The sequence below is a fragment of the Peromyscus eremicus genome, chromosome 1, assembly GCF_949786415.1.
Source record: "Peromyscus eremicus chromosome 1, PerEre_H2_v1, whole genome shotgun sequence".
Taxonomy (NCBI): Eukaryota; Metazoa; Chordata; class Mammalia; order Rodentia; family Cricetidae; genus Peromyscus; species Peromyscus eremicus.
This window is the reverse complement of record NC_081416.1, coordinates 112,204,864-112,231,888: the sequence shown is the minus strand read 5'-3', so window position 1 is coordinate 112,231,888 and position 27,025 is coordinate 112,204,864. Positions and strand designations below refer to the sequence as shown.

The window sequence follows — 27,025 nt, the reverse complement described above, 5'->3', positions numbered from 1 at the left end:
TGTCCTCTACAAAGTTTCAATCCAAATGTTACGGGCTTCCAGGACCTCCTCTGATCACTGAATGTAAAATAATCACCTGCAGCAATTCAGCTCTGCTGGGAGTGTCAGGGATGCTGTTAGAGCTTCCTGTCTTATCCTTTATCCGGGATACTAACTTTGAATAGAAAATCTAGGGGTAGGGCCCAGATCTGTGTGTTTTAATAAGACCTCCAAGAAATTCTGATGCACATGTTAGTTTGCAATCCATTAAAGCAAGACAGATTTTGAAGACCATCTTAGGCTTTTAATGCTCCCTGGCCACTTTTTATGGCTTTTACTGATGTAATTATCTTCTGAGTGATCTAAACTGCAAATCCATCTTCTCCTGGGGAGTAGTTAATCATAATCATTTTTTTCCCAGATGAGGAAGAAATTGTTACCTGATGGATGGTCTAGGACTGTGTGCCCTTTATTTCCCTAACCAAAATAAGTGGTGATTGACTGGCACGATTAATGTCTAGTCATTAAGGAAAGGACTACTGGAGATACATTCAAAAGGAATTTAGGAATGATCTTTCCTTTAAATAGAAGTTGTGGTCTAGGAAAAATCTCTTGATGTCTTGGAGTCTAAATTCCCATTACAATAAAATGGAAATTTGTTTTACCTGCTGTAAGTTATTTTGTGATTCTAGAGTGAAGGTATTTATAGAATAATCAGTACAGCTTCTGGGACAGATTAAATTTTTAAATAAATAGTTTTTATTTTGATGATATTTTGTTTTAGGCTCTGAGGTAAAACTCAAATATTTGTTGGTTTTCTTAATTCAAAACGTTTTAGAAGGGAAACCTCAAAAAAAAAACCAACCCCAAAACCCAAACAAAAACAAAAACAATCACCTGTAACTTCAGTGCCAAGGACTCTGCTGTCTCTTCTGCCCTCAAGGGTAACTGCATACACATGGCATATATTGACATTCATACATGCACACAGGCACACACACACACACACACACACACACACACACACACACAAGAATAAAAATATCAAATCTTAAAAAAAGAAATGTAAATAATTTTTAAAAGTATGCTTTATAATAGCACAAAATGGTTGTATACAGATCATAAATATTTGTCATTAGTAATAATATTCTATTAGTAATAATAATATGACCTTTTTAAAGTATGCTGTGTATCAAAGTTCCATGTTAAAAGGCTTATTTGGTAGTTAAAGTAGAAATGTATATTGAATATAATAAATTAAAAATATAAATTGAATGTGAAGTTTATTTTTCTTTTTTCTTTTCTGTATACATTACCCAATACCAGGGATTTTATTACAGTGGTACAAAACAGCCCAAAGCATATCACATTACTTAAATGAAGCATTAAGTCATAGAACATGTGAAAAGATGCACTTCCATGTGGCATTCAAAAAGGTAAAGTCTTAGAAGCAAGTGGCCTGGTGCTTGGAAGGGTCTGAGGAGTCAGAAGTGTCGTGATTATCCTCTGCTTTAAAAAGTAAATAAGGACATTTCCTGATTACACAGCTATCTTTCTCCTCAGATTGTCAAAGGCAATTCATCGTTAATTTGCTGTAATATCGGTCTGATCTAGAGAGGCAACAGCAAGTGCCTGGAGAGAAGACTTTTGAGAACTACCTCAAATAACTGTTTAATCAGCTCCATCTTGACAAACAACCAAAACAATTTAGGAAATATGAGTGGGAACTATTTAAAGGAAAACATTTAGTAAAATGTAGAGTATGCAGATGTAGTTTGGGGTGAGCCATGGAAATATATGGCTCCTTCTCTTACATATGCTGTCCTTCATAATACAACGTTTCATCACTCATCAACTGAATTTTAAAAATAAATCCATATCTCAATTGCAGTTTTGTAGAAGTGAACACTTGCATTTAATCTCTATAATCTTGTCACATATATGATAGTGGTAAAATCTAGGTACTAAAGGCCACTACTATTAATAAATGAAAGCCAAGATATTTTGCACATTAATCAAGTTAACATGTAAAAAATTAGATTTAAGTTATTTTGTCTCTTTCTACCTCTCATTAAAAAACTAGGTCTCATCAGGTCACCAGTTACTAGTGATTGTGTAATCATCCTTTCCCTTGACCATTGGTTGGGCACTGTGTGTAGTGTGTATAATGGTGGGAGACTTAGCATTGGATACTAACTTACAGTTAAGGGTCAAAGGTTCTTCTGTGCTGCTGTGCAGTCAGGTAACAGAAGGTAATGGGTGCTATATACTTTTAAAGATAATATAAAGGATTCTGAATATATTCACAGCAGTAAAACCATAAACATTTGAATTATATATGACTAAGCCAATTAAAATATTTCATACTAAATTCAGGTTTCAGAATATTACATGGGACCTCATTTATATGTATGACTTATGATTAAATATATCAATTTATAACAAATTGTTAAAAGTGTTTCGAATGAGAAGCTACTGATTCTCAGAGATCCATCATAGCAAGTCCCTACTATCCCTGTCTTGTTTTGAGCTTAGTCCATTTCTTCTGTTTATGCTGTGCCTCATCCCAATAGCATACTATACACTGATATCATAAGTAGAAACTATCCCTGATGTTTGTGTTGGATTCTACAATTCCTAACAGGTTTTCTCTGTGTCATCACATCTTGTCTCTTTCATAGATGAAGGAAATAAATTTTAGTGAGGTCAAGTAGCTCATTTGTGATCTCATTCCTAGTAAATGACTGGAACTTCAAGTTCTAGTGTTCATGTTCAAAGCTGTTACAAAACACCAGAGAATAGCTGTGGGCAGGGAGGAGGATGTGTTGTTTTGGAAGCAGACAATTAGCAAAAAGGTCCTTTTCATGATTCCTCTCACTTATTTGTTGATAAAATAAAGTATAAATATTATTGCTGAAGTTTGCAAAGAACATCTCTTTTAAAATATCAGTGCATTCAATTAATTTATTTGTTATCTAACTCATTTTATGTGTCATTCAAATGGAGATGCAAAAATTTATAGGGTGAGTCTCAAGTCATTGTTGGTCTTGAATCAAAAACAACATCATCATACACATAATCACACAGAGTTCATGTTTGTTGACTAAATGTAAGATGTGCGTTAAATAAAATAAGAATTGTACATATGTAATTAGGTAAGGTATTTAGTAGTAGAGTGTCTTCCTACATTAGGCATATCAACTTTGGTGATTGTTTCTTTAGGTAAAAAGGGGTTTTCATTTCTTCCTTTACTAGATACAGTATTTTTCAAAAGCAACATTAGCAAGTTTTCTTGCAGGATAACACACTTGTATTTCCTAGGGTGGCCTAAGTTCTGTCAGTGTGAACAGTTAACCTTGGAATAGCACAGCATTGTGGTGCAGTGTGATGCAGCATCCTCTGCGGATGAATCTCTAAGATGGCATCCTTCAAGCAACAATGTAGAGATTCAGTCTGTTTCTCATTTCTGGGCCAACACATGGTTTTTAGTTACCAAAGATAGGAAACAACATATGCTTGTCACAGAAATAACAAATTGCTTGTATCTAGAACTAGTCATATGACCCAAAACACTCACAGATACCTGGAAAATAAAGCCATTTGTGGGAAACTTAAAAGCAACATCAAATATAAGTAATGAGTATGTACTGTGAAGCCCAGATTTCTAAGAAATGCTTATTAATGAATTGATTTTTACATAATTTGACAGACACCTAACCATTTACTCCACAAGTGATAGTCTTAGGTGGCCGTTTATTTAAATGGCCCCCAAATATAAATGATATGTAGACAACTTTCTATACAGGTATACTACTTGAAAAGATAAATAATGGAAAAAAGTTATAAAATGGTAGTGTCTCATATACATAGGGTCTATCTTTTTTTCCTATCTAGATGTCTGAAATGATACAAACCATAAAAGTATGGTCATTTTATAATCATCACAGATAACTCTTTTGACCATAAAAGTGAACCTTTCAGACATTGAGGATACAGAAGGCAAGGTGAAATGGAAGAGTCCCAGCACCCAAGTGAGACAACTTCTCATAAGGAGCCTTTCCAGTTCCAAATTCAGTTGTACCACATCTGCCAAAATAACCAAACAGTCAAAACAGATGAATGGAATTTGAGAAATGCAGTGTTTTGACTGGACATTTGCTTCCCTGAATAAAATTAATGTTCTGTTATTAAGAAAAGAAGGATGGATACTAAGTAGACAATTCATGATTGCTGTTTGCAGTTTAAGGATAGTTACACACACACACACACACACACACACACACACACACACACTTATATAAGCACTCACCAAGGAACCACAATTTATATTGTGATTTCTTCATTATTTCCTGTATTTATTAATTTAACTAGAGCAACAGAAGGAACAATGCTAGATTCTTCTCCTTCCTCCTGTGATTTTCTGTCCCCATAGTGTATATGTGAGTAAATATGTCTGGTGGAGTATTTGCTACTGAAGGATACACTATTCAGTTTCAACATAGTGAATACACCAGTATTTTCATTTTGTCAGTTATCACAATGAAATATGACCAGAGCTTTAACTGATCACTACTTACGCAGAATAGATTTTCCTACACTTTCCTAAACTTTCAGTTAGTTTAGAAGTGGAAGGAAGTTCTTGTTTTACTACCAGTAGTTCAAAACAGATTGCTTATTCTTTTGGACTTGTCACTATAAAAAACAATGAAATAAGGCCCGAGCCATTATAATACATAGAATTTGGATTCAGCATGAATGGTAAATGTTATAGAAAATTAATTTATTTTCTTTTTTCCAACCTTTGTCTGCCTTTTCCCTAGGTTGTACGTTGATGGTCCATTTGGAAGTCCATTTGAGGAGTCGCTGAACTATGAAGTTAGCCTCTGTGTGGCCGGAGGCATTGGGGTCACTCCATTCGCATCGATACTAAACACTCTGCTGTATGTCACTTTGATTTATTTTATTACTATAAATGGAGAAATGCCAATATTCTAACAGTTCTACTTTACATAGAAAGTCATTTTTTAGAGAGTTTTCCCACTCACTATCCAAGAAATTCCATTTCCTAATTAGTGAAGGGAAAAATTCAGTAACTCTCAGTACATGGTCTGTAGCTCCCAGCATGCTCCCTGTAAAAAGAAATCCATCTTCTTTTCTTATTAAGAGTTACTCACCCCCAGACCTCTTTCTTGACCTCAGGGTGGTACCACTGTTCATTCATTTGGTCAACAGTTATTTTGGGGTGCCCTTCTGCCAATTAATCTTAGAGTTACTGGGGATGAAACAATGAATGAAAACGTAGGCTCTGCTGTTGGAAAGTTCACATTTAATTAGGGCAGCTTAAAATAAAGTAAAAAATTGATACAGTGAATTATTTCTGAAAATATCAAACACAAAGAAAAACTAAGAATCAGTATTTTAGAAGAGGGAGGCAGAAAGAAAACAGATTATAGAGTCAAGGATTGAAATGTCTTCTTCTAGATAATACAAAATTGCAATTATGCCTCTCTGAGTCTGCAGAAAAATGAGTACATCAATAGTAAGGTGTGGATGAAGGAGGGGCTCTGGTGGTCCTACCCTTCATTGCCAAACTGCATGCTACTGATAGACTCAGGGAGAGAGAGAGTCATTGTCAGGCTCCAATGGGTAGTTCAATCCTGTGGTCGCACAAATGGCCCTGGTTAAATTAAATGGGTCACAGATCGAAACCAAAAGCCATGAATCTGGGTAAAGGACTGATAAGAAAGTAAGGAGAGTTGATAGTGATGGAGGGAGAGAGGATAGGATTGGGAGGAGAGTGACCAAAATGCATTAAATATACATGTTTGAAAGAAATTAATAAAAGAAAACTTACAAGCCAAAAAAAGTTGAATAGAGTATAAAAACAAATGTCTGGGTAATTATAGGAGTATGATAAGGAAAAGCTTTTATGAGATGATGAACATATCATCACCTCATCCCTTCATTTATTAGCAAATTTGGAACAGACTGAAGAAAATAAATGTCAAAGTTGAGATTGCCCAACTAGGAAATACTCTCAGTATTTTAGTTCCAGGATTATAAACAAAGGTTAATTCATCACCATAAAAACAGAAAGTGACAGCAAAAAGGTGCTTCCAGCTCGCTTCCATTAACATCTCAACTAGACAAAATTCACATTAAAATGTGTGAGGGAATATTTAAAAAAGATGAGGAAGCAGAGGAAAGGGAGAAGCAGCAGCAGCAGCTGCAGCAGCAATACTCCTTTGGCTTAGTTAGGAGGGTCAAGAATTCAAGATAGATAAACTTGGGCTACATAGCTAGACCAAAACACATAATATAAATGAAAGCTATTTTTGAATAATATTTTATTTTATTTTCAAATATTATACAAGATGTGATTTGGGGACATGTTGGAGACTCTTACAAAAATAAGCATGTTCCAATCCTGTAGTTGGAAGATTTCCTGTGTCCCAGCCTGCTGGCTGTCTGGACAAATCTCCTCCACTTGAGTTCTCCAAGTAAACACACAGAGGCTTATATTAATTATAACTGCATGGCCATGGCTCAAGCCTTTTGCTAGCTAGCTCTTATATCTTAAATTAGCTCATAACTATTAATCTATGTATTGACACATGTTCCCTGGCTTTACCTGTGTCCCATTACAGTTGCTCTTTGGGTGTCTGGCTGGTGTCTCCTGACTCAGCCTTCTTTCCAGAGAAAAAGTGGAAGAAGAAGAGGAGGAGAAGGAGGAGAAGCAGCAGCAGCAATACTCCTTTGGCTTAGTTAGGAGGGTCAAGAATTCAAGATAGATAAACTTGGGCTACACATCTAGACCAAAACTCATAATATAAGTGAAAGCTATTTTTGAATAATATTTTATTTCATTTTCAAATATTATATAAGATGTGATTTGGGGACATGTTGGAGACTCTTACAAAATTAAGCATGTTTCAATCCAGAAATCATTTGTTTCTGACAACACATTACAAGTTATTTTGATACTTAGTATTATGAAAAATGGAACATTTTCTTAACCTCAAGTCTGCTTCATAGTCATAAGTAGGCATCCAGACTTGGAATTGAAAGTGACTGGAATGTATTACATAGTGTGTGGTTGTGAAATCTTTATTAAATGATTATTATGAAAGGGATAAACAACCAAGTTTTTGGAATGGTTTTGCCTAAAAGTCCAAATGGAATGACCTTTTGATCCCTGCACCATGATACAGTTCACTGGAACGGAGAACTTGTTTTTCTGGGACTCATGAGCCAATGTTCTTCTGATCCAAGAGTTCAATTTCTGGTCTTGAAGTGGAAACAGGTGATGGGTATATAATACTGACAAATTTAGCAGTTGGTGACATTGTAAGTCAATGTATTGTTTACCATAACTGACAGTAACAGTAAGAATGGTATAACATACTGACTTGGAAGTAGCTGGGTTTGGGGTGTGTTTGTTTGCTCCCTGTTGGTTGCTTGTGAATGAAACTCTTCAAGAATGTGTGAATTTTGTATTGTTTATGCAGTACCAGTCACAGCTTCACTCTATTGATTTTAAAGGGATGACTGGAAGCCGTACAAGCTAAGAAGACTGTACTTTATCTGGGTGTGCAGAGACATTCAATCATTCCAGTGGTTTGCAGACTTACTCTGTATGTTACATAATAAGGTAATATCAGGATGGTTATTATTTTTAGTTATGTCATTTTCTAAACAGTATTTATTTTTATATTTTAAAGCAAGAAATGCTTACTGTAGAATAAAAAGATCTCTTAAATCTAAAACCAGAGGTAACATCTAATAAAAACAGATTGACATCTTCTCAGATGTGAATGTTTATTAATATGTGTCTTTCTATGACATACCTTAACATGAATTTCTGCATTTTAACATAAAACACTCAACATAGTTGTACATGCACATAGCTAGAAGTGATGAAAGGAGATGAAAGGACCATCAGAGACACTACAGCATCTTCTAAGCTCAGTTATAATAAATTTGTCCCATGTGCTTGTTTTAATATTATAGTCAGCAGGTTTCTTGATCCACTATACACTATTAAAAGTCAGTTTCTTCATTTCCTACTCAGAAATAATGTGCATTTTTCACCTGTCCCACCAGTAAGACTTTGCATTCATTTATACCTATATTTATTCAAATTGTATAAGTAAAGCTTCTATCAGTATTACACATGTGAAATACTTGCTACAAATACTTCAGATCTATTGAGTAAAGTTAAATCTCTCTTGTTAATTTACCTATCTTGCTAATTTGCCTACCAAGTCTATGTCACTATAATTATGAAAATTCTAGCATATTATTTATATTTTTCTTCAAATTATTTTAAAACTTACTGCTACATCTTTTTTGTTTTTTGTTTTTTTGTTTGTTTTTGTTTTGTTTTTGTTTTTGAGACAGGGTTTCTCTGTGTGGCTTTGTGCCTTTCCTAGATCTTATTCTGTAGACCAGGCTGGCCTCAAACTCACAGAGATCTGCCTGGCTCTGCCTCCCAAGTCCTGGGATTAAAGGCGTGCGCCACCACTGCCCGGCTTATTGCTACATCTTAAATGTTGTTTTTCTGAGTGATCATAGAATCAATGTATTGTCTTTACTGATGTGGAGAATTCCATTTCTCCCTGTTACTGACTTACTTATCAATTCCTTAATTCGGGCCTCTTTGTAACTGTAAAAAGTTCTTCACTGATTATCATTCACATGCTTCATTGCAATATGTTTTTCTTCATGGAGTCAGTCTTGATATTATCCAGCAAATATCATTAACTGTCAGCTGTGAATAGGATCTGTCTTAGGAGCTAAAGATCTATCAGGTAACAAAATAAAGCCAAGCTTTTTATCTTTCTTGTATCACTAGTAGGATAGACATCTAAACCAGTAATATGCAGGATTCTCTAATTCTGTGATTTCAATTTGGGCCAAAAAAAAAAGGAAATTAGAAGCATATCAATGTTGCTGACAGAGGGTCTGTTTATTTAAGGAGTGTGTTTAAGAGTGTCCACCAAACCAAGTGCTCTTAGGGTACAGACTAGTCAAGAATCTTGGTGACAAAGTCAAGACAGGGAACCCAACATTCCAGGAAGTGCTGTGATTCAGTCATATGCTTAATGTAATAGAAGAAGAGGAGGGAGGTCTTTAACATAAGAAAAGGCAAGAGATGCAGCAGCAGAGTTGTGTACATGTGTGCATAAGTAGGGGTGTGTGTGCACGTGTTGTATACATGCATCTGTATTCATGTATGTGTGGGTGCCTGTGGTACTCTAGGCAAAGCAGACTTTATTTTAGAAAAAAGAGTTTTAAATACAAATCTAGGATTATTGAAGATGTAGACTCTTACAAAGTGGTCTTAGAAACATTATTCACAATATTCCAAATATGCAAACATCTCATATATGCCTGATGGGAAAACAAAATGCAGTGTATTTATACACTAAAATTATTTAACCTGAAAAATTAGAGAATTCCCACACATTCTAAAACTTGGGTGAACCTTAGAAATACTCTGATAATTGAAGTAACGGAAGCCACATGTGAAGGGATGAATAAGTTATGGCACCATTTACATGAGGTACTTGGAATAGTTCACTTTGTAGTTAGTTAATGTTGAATAATAGTTTCCAGGTGAGAGAGGAAAAGGAAAGCTGGTGTTTCACTTTTTCTAGATGACTTCTTTGACAGTGTGTCTCTTGCCTCATACAGTTTTACTTGAGGAAAGTCAGCAGTGAATGAGTGTAAAGCATGGGTACAGGTTTACGTTTTGTTCTTCAGGTTTGTTTTCCTTTCATGAATATTCTATATCCCTATTGTCTTTTTTAATGAAAATTACGGGTTTTTGCTGAATGAAGGCATGGGTTAAAATGTAAGGCCTTGTAGAGAATAAAATGAAGGACTTATAGGAATAAGATAGTGGTTAGCATGGTTTATAATGTGTCTTTAAGTGTAGATGATTGTTTTCTTCCACCACCACCACCACCACCATCATCATCATCATCATCATGCCTAAATATCAGCAGTAGATCAGAGCAAGTTAGGAATGTAAGAACCTATCACCTGTCATCTGTGTGTCTGTGTATTTATTAATCACCTATCAACTCCATGCCTACTTGTATTTTATTATATTTACTATGATAAGCCAAATTATCTATTGTGTTATAGAGTCACATATGCTAGGTAGAAACTGACTACTTGGAAAGAACTTAAATGAGTCTATTCAGTTTTATGTTTTATCAGTTTTGGCAAGAAAACAGACCTGACTATGTGAACATCCAGCTGTACCTCAGTCAAACAGATGGAATACAGGTATGTGGCTGGATGTGCTTGTTAATTCAGTGAGCCCCTTGATAACAGAAGATTTACTAGAAGAGCTGTGCTGGAAGACAATTTCTGCAGGAGGTCTGAGCAGAGGTTTCCTAAAAGAAAGCCTCTGTTGGAATCTGTCCAGGAACCTCGTAGCTTGTCCTGGAAGTCAACCCTGTTGTGCCTTTCAGTTCTCCACACAGCACGCTGAAGCAAACCTTTTGATTCCATCTCTCCTCTTGGGGTTATTTCAAGTTCTCTGTCTCTAGGGAGACATCATGCAATAAGTGACCAACCTTGCCATCCTTTTTCTAGAGAGGGAAGGTTTGCTATGGTGAGAAAAGATTAAGTCATACCTAATTAAACTTAGTCCATCCCAGAGGAATCTGACATAGAAACAGAGCCACCATGCATTGTTTACTATAAGAGCGACTATGCTGAGGATTTTCCTTACATCATTTTGTGTCGTCTCAACTAATTGGTACAATGTCTGCTATTAGTCTCTATATTTTGATGTGAAACAAACTAATGTTTGAAAATAGCAAGTAGCTGTATAATGTGGGGAATCTTGGTGTATAATGGTGTAAATCTTGTTTTTCCAGATTTACAAAAAAAAAAAAAAAACCTCTCTGTGTGTGTGTGTGTGTGTGTGTGTGTGTGTGTGTGTGTGTGTTTGTGATTTCCCTCTGATTGTTCACTGTCAATTAAGAAGCAGTGTTTATTCTTTGCAAGAATGATCCCATTAACCATCATTGGTTGATAGGGTAGAGATTTAGAACTCTGCTGTCTTGGGATGTCTTGTCTGGAGTTATTTCCCTCAATTTGTGATAACAGTTTGTGTTAATTTACTCATGTAATGAGTAGAATATGACAACGATACTTAGGTACAAACATATGGCAGTGACATTTCATTTTGAGCCTATTCAAAAGGAATGTGATGAACTGGAATTTGTTCTTTATCTTACTTTAAATTTATTAAAAATGAAGCAAATAACTAAGATCTAGGTATGTCAGCAATTTGTAAAAATGACATTCAAAAGGATACTGAATTTTAAAGGAGAAGAAAATGAAAGTGACATTTTGAAATAATTGTACTTCACAGATTTCTATTTCTTACCTTTTGTCATAGGAATTTGGATGGCAGATATAGGCTATGTGAAATCATGTAAGAGAAATGCGCCATTTATCCAAAGCTATGTCTTATAAAACATGTGCTTCTTTTTTGACAGAAGATAATTGGAGAAAAATATCACACACTGAATTCTAGGCTTTTTATTGGACGCCCTCGGTGGAAGCTTTTATTTGACGAAATAGCAAAATGTAACAGAGGGTAAGTAATGTACCTCATAAAATTGACATGTGACTGAAGATCAAATTAAAATATTCCTGGCCCATCCCATGAAATGTTTAAAGATGAATTGCCACTGTGTTTACAAATTACAAAGTCATTTGAACATTCAGTTTCAATCAAAAGATGACGTAAGATAGTTACCACCCTAAAAGCTGGGAATACTGAATAATTAAAAATTAATTTAGAAATTGTTGGTGAATTAGATTCACCGACCTACTTTTAGATCTGTGTGCTCACTTTAACTTGAATATTTAATTTCATGGTGTATTTCAAACAATCAGGGTAAAAGATTTTCAATGTCATTTTGGTGAACAAGGGAACGTCATCAATACACCTAACAATAGTTACATTCAGAAATTACATTTTTGTACTTAACTATCAGACTGAAGTTTTTTTCAAAGATTTTATTTTAAGGTTAACTATTCAAACAAGAATTATTTCCAAATGCATTTTTCCTTCCTACAAGCTGTAGTTTTATCAAGAATCATAATGTTATAGATGTGTCTGTGATCTGAAGAACTAACTGTGAAAGGAAAGGTATTTACATTGGAGCAGACAAACCAGTCCATGGGTCATCACTGAATTTACCATAGTGAAATGCAGTAACCATAAACTACGGAAAATACTTTCGAAAACTTTGCCCATGAACATCTAAGTTTATAACATGAGTTTAGTTTTCTGATCTTTCATAAGTTGTACTAAACATTTTGCAGATGTGGACATTTCATTATTAATTACTTTATATATATTTTTTTTGGTTTTTCGAGACAGTGTTTCTCTGTGTAGCTTTGCACCTTTCCTGGGACTCACTTGGTAGCCCAGGCTGGCCTCGAACTCACAGAGATCCGCCTGGCTCTGCCTCCCGAGTGCTGGGATTAAAGGCGTGTGCCACCACTGCCCGGCTTTATTAATTACTTTAAACATATATGCTGGAATAGAAATATATTAACTCCTTGGTTGAAAAAAATAGTGCTTGCATAAACTCTTAGCTAGCATTTGGACATTGTACAATATTTCCTCTCTAATTTGAATTGCTGTTTAATTCATTAACCCATTGAATTCTCTCAGAATCCTACTTATTTTTATAATTGAAAAAGTTATACCTTCATTGCTAAATTAATATCACTTCTGTATCAAGTAGGCATATAAATTGTAATTTTGTTTTTAAAGAACCTTAGGAACAGCTAGTTCGTTGGCTAATATTTTTCCTTGTGGTAACTAATATGTACATTCAATTAGTGATGTAGACATTTTTGGAGATGTGTATCACTGGGGATGTTCATCCTTGTGAAAGCATCGTGTAATGCATACTTATATATTACTATACATTATTATTAATTTTTATTATCTCATGATAATATTATAATTATTAATAGTATTATTATTATATGGTTCAAAGAACAGTCAAACTGTATCAAATTGAGCACAGACTCATGAACAATGTGCTGTACTTATGTATTAATGATGCTATAGTATCATTAGGTGAGGGGAAATTTAATTCTGTTTTCATGTCATGTGACCACAATCATGTGTTTGATTAATCTTTGATTGAAATGTCCTTATGTGGTGCATGAATGTAGTTGAATAATTTATAATTTTAATAATACATTTTTATATAGAGAGGGTATTTAAGCAAAAAAACATATTATAATATGTGACATTATCTCCAGATCTCTATATAAGTTTATCTATACATGTGTTTAGATAGACATAGAGTCCAGTGTTCCCAGTGCTATTATGAATAAAGCAATATAAGTTTAAATGAAGCACAAGAGAAAATAATGTAGCTAAAAGTCTTAGTAAACTAGACATTTCTGAGGCTGCTGCAGTTTTACAGTAACTCCCTTTTTAAAGAAAGCAAAAGGAATACACTCTACAATAACAAAATGTGTAGTATAAAAAATATATATAACCCTACTAGCAACATGGTCATTTATCATCAAGTATTATATATCATACACAATAATTTTAATCATCAAGAATTTTTTATTTTGTCTCTATGTTATGGGACAACAGTCATATGCGTGATTTTTTTGAAATTCCATTATTTGGTATATGAATGCAGATGAAAATTTTATAATTTTAAAAATGCATTTTGATATATACAGAGGTTATTGTTTCTAAGTGCATAGGCCATCTTGAAAGACGAAAAGCTTTAAAGAGGACCTCCAAGCCATGAATGCATGGTTGATAAAATGTACTGAAAAGATCACTAACTCAATGTGGCCTCTGACTGCACCCTCAGAGATTTTGTTTTAGAAGTTATAATTGGAAGTCAAAGGAGCCAAACTTATAAAGAATTAAAGCTACCCATGTGGTTCAAGTTGAGGCATGTTTGAAATTCCTTCAGTTGCTTTCTCTTTCCTTTGATAAACTACTTTTCAAGTGAAGAGAGAGTGGTTATTTATTATATCAAAGCAGAGATACTTTGTAATATTCATGTTTCTAGTAAAGGTGAACAATGTAAAAAAATGTCAGCCTAGTTTTGAACACATTCTTTTCCCATCATTCTCCAGTGTCAGCTGCACTAGGTGTGATAATTTTGTCTGACTTATCTGACTGACCCTTGGTGTAGACACTACATTATTATTTACTGAATTCTGGAAAACATTCTTTTATATTTTTCCATTCCACATTGCTGAAAACTTTATCAGTTTCCTTAGCTCATCTCTGATTCCATACCCTAATGCGTTGGCTCTCTCACAAGGAATCAGGTTGAGATTATCAGCTCCTTCCATTAGTTTGTGGGAATTATTATTTCTCATTGAATTTATATTTTAAAAGATTGTGTATGTTTATTAGTTCTTTTCTTATGAAACAGTGAAACTGGCATAAGAAAAATGAATTGCATCAGCTACTGTTCACACTATAAATTGCTCTTTGCTGTGTGTATTAAGACATACATGTGAAATTAATTATTTTAATGAGTTTTATATAGCACAGTTGGAAATAATGAGTTAATATCTAAGAATTTGCTAATGGGGGATGAATACTACAGAAATAGAAGGTTTCACTTAAAACATTTGGTTAACTTCAAACTTATAAGTCACTGAAAAACAAAATAAAAATAGAGATGACGAATACATACATTCAGCTTTTTAACACTGTGGTGGACAAACATTTTTTTCATTTTCAGAAAATGTTAATTTATTAAGCCAGTGACATCCCTTTATTTAGTATATGATATAGATTGAAAATTGAGGTGAAACTATCTATATCCAAGAGGTGGGAACTGTTAATTCATTGTTAGGAATTCTTACAGAAGCTCTGAGTACCAGTGTGCATGTCTTTGTGCTGATTGGGTTTTGGTCATCTTGACACCAGCTAGGGTCATTTGGGAAGAGGGAACCACAGTTGAGTAAATGCCTTCGTAATATTGGCCCACTGGCAAGTGTACGGGAGCATTTCTTGACTAATGATTGATGTGAGAGGGCCCAGTCTCTGTGGGAGGTGCCACCCCTAGGCAGATGGTGCTGGGTGTATAAAAGGGCAAATTAAGGAAGTCCTGGTGAGCAAGCAGTGTTCTTCCATGGTTTTGGCTTCAGTTTCTGCATCCAGTTGTGGCCCTGAGTTCCTGCCCCAACAACCCTTCATGACTCTACAAACTGTAAGGAATCCTTTCCTCTCTAAGTTATTTTTGCCCACCGTGTTTCTCATAGCAATGGAAAAGAAAATAGGACAGTGTGTAATTGATAGGTGTACACATATGAAACATAAGCTTTAATTTTTAAAACAAAAATATAGTGACGCTACAGTAGATAATTATTTTTCCCTTTTTAAAAATGTTTGCAGATTTGTCTTCAATTCACTTTTAATGATACTCTCGCATTTTGATAATGGACAATTTTTGTGATATTCTACTTTACACTATTATAAAATATAGATAATGTGACCACAGCTACCTTAATTTTGAACATTTAGGTCTCTCTAGATCTCTACTGTTTAAAATAGTAATGAAATTTCTTTCTCATGTGGGAGTAATACAGCATTTTAGTACAAATATCCTAGTTAAAAAAAACTCACCTATATATCCTGCATCACTGTGGCTTCTTTAAATTCATAAAATGAACTATGTAATCAAAACATATGCTCATTAAAAAAGATATTTTGAAGTTACCCTGTCTTCATCATTATTTTATAGATGAACTGCAACCCCCAAATACAATGGTGTATATTGAATGCTATAAATGATAATTGATTTCAGAAATTAATTGCTCTCTCCTGGCTATGGATTCAGTGTGCGTTTTATAGCTTATAGCTTTCCTCAGATTGAAAGATTGACTGCCTAACTTTGCAATCTGTCTCTTAAAGGGTGGGACTTGACAGTTGGGTGATGATAGACACTCCCAGATCCAGTATTTCAAGTCGTATAACATCATGAGGGCGTCCATAACTCATTTACCATTTCTTTCTTTCTTGATTTGTTTATTTGTGTTTCTCTGCATGCTAGAGACAGAAACCACACTTTCCAGATGCTAAACAATCATTCTTTAATAATAGTTTTTCAAAAGCATAAAGGGAGAGTCTAACAATGTCAGAACTAATTGTACTAGCTCAAATTCAGTTTCCTATTGTTTATCATAGAAATGCATATGGTATTTTAAGCCATGGTACGTATTTACTTTACAAAGGGAAATCAGATAGTATTAAATATGGGTTAAATGTTTCAGGCCATGTTTTTATTTTATTGCTTCATAGAATTTCCAAAGCAATACAGACTAAGCCACCACTAGGTTTGGCACTCACATTTGCTCCCATCTCTTTGAATCAAGTCACCAAAACCTACCAGTCCTGCGCTACGGCTATTGCATAGAATGAAACAAGTTCTCACCATCCGACGCCCACACCCTTACTCTATGTACAAAAGCGGGTGTTTTATATTAAGAAATTATGCACTGGCATATTAAACATTTGAAATTAATCTCAATGTCTTCTTTCAGTGTTCTCTGCTTAGTAGTTGACTCCATCCATCTCATCAGTATTTGTAATTGTATCTGCAAATATCTGTCAGGCTACAGGGATCTATTGAAATTTTAGACATATGGATTGTAAAGATTAATTAGACTAATTGCAGATATTTAAAATGTTGTAGGATTTTACTAAGTGAGAGAAAATGACAGTGAAGAGAAAGAGACTCTCCAAATTATAGGAATAAAGACTCCATATGCAATTGAAAGTGTGAAAGCAAACAAAATGTCCATGGTATGTGAGTGTTTTAAAAATAATGGGTTAATTATCAAGAGGAGGCCTCGGGAAATCAAACTTGCAAAACAAACTTGGTAAAATTTTCTGTCAAAGAAATAATGATATTATCTCATCATTATGCAGTCTAAGTGCAGATGCTTATAGCCATCCATTCACTCTTACTTCATTTTAACAAAAATCGCCAGTTTTAATAGTAATCCAGGGTTTATTAAGCATGGCAGTATGTATTTTCATACTTCTTTTCCTTTTTCTTGTTTGCAGTTTAATTACCATGTAATTGACTAAAATGTTAATGGATACACATAGTGTTATCTTTGGATTCTTTTGTAATACGATTTAACACTTGAAATTTTTCTCTGACACCATTTTTGTTTATATCTCACAACTTTTGTCTCATTTTTTCATTGTTATACAGATCTAAATAATTTTAATTGTCATGTTTTATTGTTTTGTCCTTGCAGTATTTGAAATTATTCTGATCAGCTTCTGAATATGCAAATATTTTCAAATACATTTTGGTTATTTATATAGATTTGTTTGAAAATTTTCTGATCAAGCTTTAAACATGTAGGCTGAAGGAGAGCATACCCTGTCAAATTTTTAGATATAAAAATTTACAATAACATTTATTTTTCTACTGAAAATATATTTTTTCATTGTAATATATACTGATTATGATTTATTGTCCCTCTACTCCTCCTAGTCCCTCCCCACAACTCCTCTCATCTAGATCCACCACCCTTTCTGTCTCTCATTAGAAAACAAACAGGCTTCTAAGGGATAATAATATAATATAATATAACATAATATAATATAATTAATATAATATATAGTTAATGTGATAAACAAAGACAAACAGATCAGAATAGGACAAAACAAGCAAAAAGAAAAGAGCTCAAGAAAAGGTACAAGAAACAGGTATAGATGAACAGGCCCTGTTATTCACATGCTCAGGAATCCCATAAAAAACACTTGACTAGGAGCCATAATATATATGCAAAGGACTTGTAAGGTTAAGAAAAATAGAAAAAAAATAGTAGTAAAATAAAGAAGATAAAGTTAAAAAAGAAGAAGCCTGATATGACATTATGAGACAAGGAACCTCCAAAGATGCCACTGAGTTCCTTTTCCATTGGTCATCTACTGCTAGGCATGCAGCCTACCTTAAGATTCATTTGTTTCCCCAGTGAGATGCGCTTGGAGAAAATTAAATTTTCATGTGCAAATGGTTATCAACTGGAGATTACTTCCGGGTTAAGGATGGAGGCTTGCTGGTGTCCATTTCTCCTTTCACTCCAGGAAGCCATCCTGCAAACCCTGTGCATGCTGCCATAGTCTCTAGGAGTGCATATGTGCATCAGTCCTGTTGTCCTTCTTTAGAAGGCCTTATTTTCTTGGTGTCCTTCATTCCCACTGGCTTTTACATTCTTTTTGACTCCTCTTCCTCAGGGTTCCTAAGCACTAAGGGGAGGAATTTGATGTAGACATCCCATTTAGGGCTGAGTATTACAAGGTCTCTCACTCTCTGCATATTATCTGACTTTGGTCTCTGTATTTCTTCCCACCTGTTGCAGGAGAAAACTTCTCTGATGATGGCTGAGCAAGGAATTGATGTATGATGATTGTCATTGGGAGTCATTTTATTGCTGTGTTACTCTAGCAAAACAGTAGTGTTTGGTTTTACTCAATGTTCCTGGACTATCTAGTCTCAAGTTTCTAGTCACCCAGGAAGCCTCAGCTGTGAGTTTCATCTCATTGGATGGGCCTTAAGTCAAATCAGATATTGGTTGGTTAACTCCTACAAGCTTTGCTCCACCGTTGCCCTAATCTGTCTTGTAGGCAGGATAACATTGTAGATAAAGGGTTTGTTGCTGACTTCCTCATCCCCTTCTTCCATCCCACTCCCCATTTGGAAAGTTTGGAACCTTTATGAGATATGGGCAAGTATGAGGAAGTCAGATCATTTAGGAGAACATTCAAGATGGGCAAGGCAATTAGAGATGACAGATCCTGTCTCTGTATTCACTTGATCCTGGAGTGTGAAAACTTCACTTTCCACTGTGAATGTCCATCCACCTGGAGTGTCAAGTTGGCAGGATTTAGAATCATCATGGAAATCTTTGGATATTTGTGTGAAGGATTTTTTTTTTTTTTTTTTTTTTTTTTTTTTTTGGTTTTTCGAGACAGGGTTTCTCTGTGTAGCTTTGCGCCTTTCCTGGGACTCACTTGGTAGTCCAGGCTGGCCTCGAACTCACAGAGATCCGCCTGGCTCTGCCTCCCGAGTGCTGGGATTAAAGGCGTGCGCCACCACCGCCCGGCTTGTGTGAAGGATTTTATAAAGAAGTTGAGCTAAGGTGAAAAAGCCACTCTGAAAGTATCACCATTCCATTGCTGTTGTCTCGGAATGAATGAAAAGGGAAAAGGAGGTGAGCAGCCACACTTGTTGCTCCCTGATCCATGACTGTGAATGTGATGACATCTACTCCCTCAAGCCTTTCTTACCATAATGCACTATGCCCACAAATATCAGATTAAAAAAAAAAAAAGATTTGGTTGAAAAGTATGTATTCACTACCTCCTTAAAACTTACTAAGACAATTTTGTTGCCCAGGATATGGTCTATCTTGTGTGATATACACATTTGAAAAGATTTTTATTTCACCATTATTAACTAGTTGAAAATTAAATAACAAATGCAATAGTTTTGATTGGTTAATGGTAATGTTTAAGATTTTAGTACATTTATGGCCTGTCTACTTAATTTGTTAACTATAGTTCTAAGTCTATCTGTCTTTGAAATGTTATACATTTTTTTATTTCCTATGCATTAACCCTTTAACTGTGTTTACTTTGAATTTAATAGAATTATGGTTGGGTCTAAATATATCAGTTTAATCCTACTAGTTTAACTTATTCATTATTTTGTCATCCTCTACATTTCTCTGGATTGATTGGGTATTTTTAAGAGAGCATTTTCTCCAGTATTGGCATATTCATCATGCCTATGTCTTTATTTCTTTCAGAAATAACTGCTTTCTTTGCTGAGCATCACTGGGTAACTGTAGAAAAGCAAGGTCCTGAGCCCATTCCCAAGTCACCAGTTTTGAAACGCTTGGGTCTGTAGGGCTGTCTGAGTTCTGTGGAGGTCTTGTAGTGATTGTTACAGAGCCGAAAGTGGAGGAATTGTGTTCTAGCTGTGCACTGCACCTCATTGTTTTTTATGCTCTCCTTTAAACCTATTGTATCCCTTTGTGTGCCTCCATCCCCTCTTCATCCGGGGTTCTGCTGCTGGCCCTCACTCGCCTGGCTGTACACCTCCTTCCTAGTTTTTCTTTTGTTTTTGACTTGTTTCAAAAGTCAAGGAAGTGTCAAAGAAATTAGAAATTATACAAAACCATGCTTTATATTACCCATAGATGTGCATAGCCTGAGACATCCTGAATCCAATAATGAAGATAATCCCCAAAGATAAGTCTGCTAGGCAATCTGATTGCAACAATTCCTGTACCATGGTTTTTCTCTCAGATGACTCTCTGCTGTGACAAGTTGACAACTAAGACTAACCAGGACACCATCTGGTAACATTTTGCTTCTTCCTGAGGAATTTTCTTTAACCTTCCTTGTAATTATGGAGTTTTTTTTCCCCAGTAAATTCAAGTTTTGCTAGAAAATTTTTTATTCTGTTCTCATTTTCAAAGATGTTTCTCTGAAGTATACGGTTGGTTTGTTGTACAATAGTTGACATTTTGCCTTGCTGGCACTTTGAGATGTCACTCCACTGCATTCTTACATGCATAGTTTGAGACAAATTCGAACTGACAACTTTGAATGTCATCTTCTCTTTTTGATGTACAATATGTGGGTTTTTATCCCCTTCTAGGTACAGCATTTTCTTGAGGTTCATGTGATTCTTGGATTTATGGGTTGTGAGGGTTTTTTTTATGTCAAACTTGAGAGATGTTTGATAGCTGATTTCTCAGCTTTATCCTAGTCTGTCTTCTCTCCCACCGGAGTACCAGTTGCATACATGGTAAAATAGTTGTTGTTATTCCCAAGGCCAATATTTTTCTCAGTCTTTGTTCTTTATAGAATTTGATTTGGATAGATTCTAATGTTGTGGTTTCAATTTTATTTCTCCTTTGTTTTTGAAGGCCTATTACTATATTGTTAACCTATCTAGTGTACTCTCCACTTTAAAACATATATTAAATCCTAGGAAATGTACTTATGCCTGCTTAAAAAAACTTCCATTTCCTTTGAGAAAAATGATTGTAACCCTGTTTTGCATATGGCTATTCACTTTCTGCCCCTTCATACAAAACCATTTTTTCTGTTTGCACACAATACTGGTGTCCAAATTACATCTAGTTATAATATTTTCATTCTATTCAAGCCCATGCTTCATGTTAAATTTTAACTTAATCATCTTCTTAAGAGTTCTATGTCCAATAATAGTAACAATCTGAGGCACTGAAGTTAGTATTTCAACATAAGAATGGAGGGAAACAAATCAGTCTATAATACTCCCAAGTAGATATTGTCTTTCTTTTAGATTCCTGAGTGTGTGTGTGTGTGTGTGTGTGTGTGTGTGTGTGTGTATGTGTGTGTGTGTAATAGGGAGGGGGGGTGTGCATGCTGAGCACATGGTGTAACATTCACCTACATAGCTAGGCCCTTCTGAGAACATTTAAGTTCTGCTCATTTTAAGATTTGAATGCTAAACTCCAATTTTAATTTTTTCTTCCATACTGTATTGGATTTGTTTCACCGTGTATCTCCACTACTTTGTTTCATTTTGCTTTTTTGGAGCTTGCTGTGCGATTTCTTAGTACAGAGTTAGATCAATCTGAAGTTCAAGGCTAATTTTATCAACATCTCCACTAACTACCTTTGCAAATAAGGGGACACTCATGAGGGACAGGGGAGCACAGGTTTTTCCATTCTGGTTTGTGGTTTTATGAATTCTTCACAGTCCTCTACAAATTTTGAGAAGTGCTTAACCTACTTATCTCTTGTAGTCCTTTGACCGAATTTATGTGGTTGAAAATGGCCAGATGATTTTTCAACCAAAGATTTGAAGTTTCTACTTTCCAGAACTTTGGAGCTTCTTGCTGTAAATCTATTCTTTCTTTCTTTCTTTCTTTCTTTCTTTCTTTCTTTCTTTCTTTCTTTCTTTCTTTCTTTCTTTCTTCCTTCCTTCCTTCCTTCCTTCCTGTCTTTCTTTCTTTCTTTCTTTCTTTCTTTCTTTCTTTCTTTCTTTCTTTCTTTCTTTCTTTCTCTATCTTCCTATCTCTTCTTTATTCTGTTATGTGGCTTATATCTTCTTTGGCCTCCACAAACTTCATTTGTGTGTGTGTATGTATGTATGTGTGTGTGTTTGTGTGTGTGTGTGTCTTTTTGACCCCATGAGACTTTTGAGGTTTTGCACACTGTTCTTTGCCATACAGATTGTTGCTGGGCAATAAGCAATGATAAATCTAGGGTTAATATGTTTTCTTTATTTTTCCCCAAGAGAGCATTGTTATATGTTTAGTTTCTGAAACACTTGCTTCACGCATTTTGGGATATTTGATGATATGAATATTTGAGAATTTTATGCATGTGTAAGGTGTATTTTGATCACATTTTCCTCCCACTCCCCCCATGTCTTCTCACACTCATCTTCCGCTTCCACATTTGTGTGGACCTCCAGTGGAGCACATTTGACCTAACAGGGACCAGACCTTTAATGAAAACTGTCTCTCCCTCTCTTCCATCCATCAACTGTCAGTAACTCCTCAGCTCAGGGTAGTGGTTCTTGAAGCCCATCTCCATGCTACACTGTTGACTTGTCTGTTCTTGTGTAGGTCTTGTGTAGACAGACACAGCTGCCATGAACTCCTAAGTGTAGCTGTCCTGTCCTGTTCAGAGGAGTTTTACCCCAGTTCTCCCTATACTCTGGCTCTTAAAATCGCCCATTCTTCTATCCTGGCCCCTAAGCCTTAGAAGAGAGTGTGTGATACAGATGTCCCATTTGTGAGAGAGAACTCCACAGACACTAATTTTCTGCACTCTAACCTGTTATAAGTTTCTACATTAACTAACAAGCATTGTACCATTTCCTGCTGAGTTCTGAGATCTGAACTAATTTATGGGTATAAAGATATGAATTGAGTGGGCAGATTAGTGCTATGTCCATTTAGCAGATAATAGTCGTGAATTCATCCATAGAGCCTGTGAGCTTCCCTGCTGTGGTATCGTACCCAGATTTACAATATTAGACATGCATTTCTCCTGTGAAGTGGGCTTTAAACCTAATCAGAAAGCAATTGGTCACACATATTTTTTTTTGCCATTATTGCAAACATTGTCATATCTTGCCACACTGGTCCTTATTGTAGCTCTCAGTGTTTACAGTTAGGTAAGAGTGTAGATAACACTTATCTCCAGCAACCTACATAGAATCTTTTTGGACTATGAAAGCTATCTGTCAAGGTGAAAGCTTCCTAATCAGTAGCAACTTGATTTCTCTATTTCCTGTGACCAAAGTATATAGTTTCTTCAGCAAGAGCAGCTTACCATTAAGTTCTGGTGAAAAGCCAAGAGCAGTGACAATAGCCTTCATTGTTTTGGGGGTCTCTGGGACACCCCTGTCCAACATCTCAGGAAAGACTTCCCACACCTGGCCCTAAGCTTTTTATTTGTCAACCTGTCTCTTGGAGTAGCGTAATTCCATGTGTACAATTAAACTTTTCATATTATTATATAAACTATATAATATATATCATATATATATGAAGTTTATACATTAGTAGGTTTGTCATAATTGCAGGATTGGAGATCAAAATCAGGGCTTCACACATGCTAGGCAACAACTGCACTAACACTGAGTTGCACCCAAAGCCCTTTCTCTGGTTCTTAATGGAAGAGCATGTTTCCATTTTACCATCATGACTGCAAGTAAATGTTCTGTTTCATGCTTCTTAGTTAATTTTCAAAGTGAAAGCCTTAATAAAAATGTTTTCTGTATTTGCATGTTTCAATAAATTCTGGTCTCTGTCTTCTGCCCCACATTATGCTGGGGTAAAGACGGCTCCCTGTATTTGTCTTCATTGGGGTAGGTAATGTTAAACATTTGATATCCTAGAAGGAAGCCAGTGCATATCAGTAAACCTTGGAGGAAGAGCAAACTGAAATATTTCATTCTTAGAATTTATTTCTCCTAATTGTTAAAGATGCATGGCTTTAATTACTGAAGGATGTTTTATGTTGGAGAATAATTAAAACCCATTTGTCATTTCTCATGGACACTGCAGTACCTATATTTTTTTTCCAGGTGGATAAATGTTGCTTTCCAATTGGTAATGGCTTTTCGGTCTCTTTAAAAAAAAAAAAAAAAAAAAAAAAAAAAAAAAACCAACAAAAAAAACCCTACAACTCATGCAACTCCATGTAAAAAGTTTAGAACTATTTATAAAATGCCAATTAAAGAATTGTCATCTGTTTACTTTTTGTCTTTGTATGATTACCAGTGGCATGTAGTGAAAATACAAGACACACTGAAAATTTTCCGTCAGCCAATTTATGCTCATAGTTAAATTTTTCTGAATTCAACTATGAATAGCTAATTAGAAAGTTGTTCTAAAATGTAAAGCAGCAAGAAATTAACTTTTCCAATACCTAAACCTATGTTCATACAGCTTAGTGCTTGTCATGTTCTGCCAAGTTTTGTACCTGATTTCCCATTTCTTCTCTTCTCTTTCCAGGAAAACAGTTGGAGTTTTCTGCTGTGGACCAAGTTCGATTTCCAAGACTCTTCATAATTTGAGTAACCAGAGCAACTCATATGGGACAAAATTTGAGTACAATAAAGAATCCTTCAGCTGAAGCCTTGGAGACTAATCTTTTGAGGACTCTAAAGAAGGAACAGTGCAATTTCTAAGACTTGGAAACTTAGCTGAATCAAACAATTCTGCTATGCCAAAGAATATCAAGGTTTCATTATTTATGATTATTTAAAATGAGAATGCAAAGAATGTGGCAAAATAACATGTTTAATCTGGAAGCCAAAGAGGCCCTGAAGAATATTTGATGTGTTGATTCACATTTTGATGGCAAAATTAAAAGAATGCTGTTAGATGCACACTGTTGATTTTTATGGGAAATTCAAGAACTCTCTTGCGAGGAGCTGAACTTGCTTACTTGGAAGCTGATAGCTGCAGTCCTCTCTAAATTGTTTTTGGTTGAACAGATTCAAGATTGAACAAAATTAAAAATTCATTGAAACTCAGACTCCATTTTCTACGTTGTGCCTAAGTGGAGTAGCTTTAATTGGGCAAGGATCCAGGCAAACACTTGGAGTTTGAAACTGCAGCACAAAACTTTCTATTAATACGGGTACCTCATGTCCACTGCTAATCTCCTTTACTACTAACTCTGTTGTCTCCCTGTATTGTTTGTACTCTACACGCTCCTGAGCCTTCTACCCATGTTGACTCGGTAGCTACTTTCTTATTTTTTGCACCTTATCCTCTACTAGGGAAATCTGCACTCCATCAGCCAACCTTCGACACAGTGATTTAATAGAACTGTTTTATCACTAATTTGCTCAACTGAATACTGTTGCAGAGTAATGAAAACTGTAAAAGGTAGCCTCCGAAAGTGCTTTGTTTAGTTTATGCTTGGACCCCAAAGAGCCTTGTATCTTGCAGCAAACACTGAAGCACAAGCCCTCTCTCCTTCGTCTTACTTTGCTGTCAGCTGGAGATGTTGAAGTCACGTTCCTGAAGTGGGACCCTCACTTTGCTATCTAGAAAATAGAAGTGGAACTGCTTCACTATTTATTCAAATTTAAGTTAAGAGTCACTAATATTATTTTTTGCACTGTTTCATATCATGGTGAATTATTAGATTTAAATTTCCTATTCGTGTGATCCAATCAGTTTATGACCTCTCATTATTTAATACTCTTGAATCAGAGGGAAAGTCTACTTTACTACCTTAATAATTAAGGAACTCATACAGTTTGACAGTTTAATTTGGTAGAGAGCTAGTCTTGCTATCAAGTGTAACACATTCCTGAAATCACATTCTTGCCTTATTTTTGATAGTCTTTTGAATGTCACATAACAATGGTAAATGATGTTATTATTTGGTTTTGGTGTGATTCACCACTAACAAACAAGCATACTAAAACATCTAGCACCAAATGACCACATGTTTATTTATTTACATATATTTTTTGCTTTCCTTGAAACATTTTTTTATCCCTTCTATCGGCAATGTGCAATGCTCATATAGATTGAGCTCTGAAGTCATATACATACATACATACATACATACATACATACATACATACTTATGTATGTATGTATAACATTACATTTCGGCAATGCTGTCCAGATAGATTAGGAAGGATTTTCAAACACAGATCAGAACAAACTCATAAAAAGAAACTTGATTTTATCCAAGCTTAGTGTGCAATACTGAATCCTTGTTGATCATAACATTCATGTGATGATGTGAATTCATCAGATTTCAATAATTCAGATCAAAATTTGTGAAAAGATGATATTTCAGAGCTTGTCTGCAATATTGGATAAACCTCCTTGCCTCATCTAAATTCCAGAGCATGTTCAAGCATCTATAGGTTAAACACAGTTTAGTTTTGAACAGGAGTAAAATTAAAGCTTTACCACACATGTAGAAGACAGCTTTGTTTGCTTTGACAGATTCTCTCTGTGGTGGCGGTTATTGTTGTGTATACCTTAAATCATTAATTTTGATGGCAATAAATATTAAATTTGAAATGGTGTCCCTGAAATCTCTATAAGTTTACCTTTATAACAGATAAATCAGCATTTTGGGGGAGATGCGTTTGTGAAAAGATAAGAATAATTGAAGAAGTACAATACAAGTACATGCTAGTGTGATAACCTTAAGAATTTGGATGCTGTAGCTATTAATGGCATAGTCTGGTCGTGTGACTATGGGTTAACATTTTTCATTTGGACTCAGTTAATATTTGTAATACTATTTTTTTTAATTTGCTTTAAAACATTGTGTTGTGTGGAACAAATTGTCCTCAAGCTTGCTGTGTAGCCGAAGACAGCATTGAACTTTCTTTCCTCCTGTATCTACTTCCCAAGTGTTAGAATTTCAAGCTTGCATTACCATACAAAAATACTAATTATTTTAGGTAACATATCTTTTTGAGAA

At 35.1% G+C, this 27,025-nt stretch overlaps 1 protein-coding gene across 1 annotated transcript in view; it reads left to right on the top strand.

Annotated features, from left to right (window-relative positions):
- Positions 1 to 26,616, top strand: part of Nox4 (NADPH oxidase 4) — a 136,064-nt gene extending 109,448 nt beyond the window's left edge. The window contains exons 14-18 of the mRNA XM_059271833.1: positions 4,800 to 4,919; positions 7,522 to 7,630; positions 10,207 to 10,275; positions 11,502 to 11,602; positions 24,574 to 26,616. Coding sequence (XP_059127816.1) covers positions 4,800 to 4,919; positions 7,522 to 7,630; positions 10,207 to 10,275; positions 11,502 to 11,602; positions 24,574 to 24,694 — 520 coding nt within the window. The 3' untranslated portion in view covers positions 24,695 to 26,616. The remainder of the gene's footprint in view (positions 1 to 4,799; positions 4,920 to 7,521; positions 7,631 to 10,206; positions 10,276 to 11,501; positions 11,603 to 24,573) is intronic.
- Positions 26,617 to 27,025: the final 409 nt, after the last annotated feature.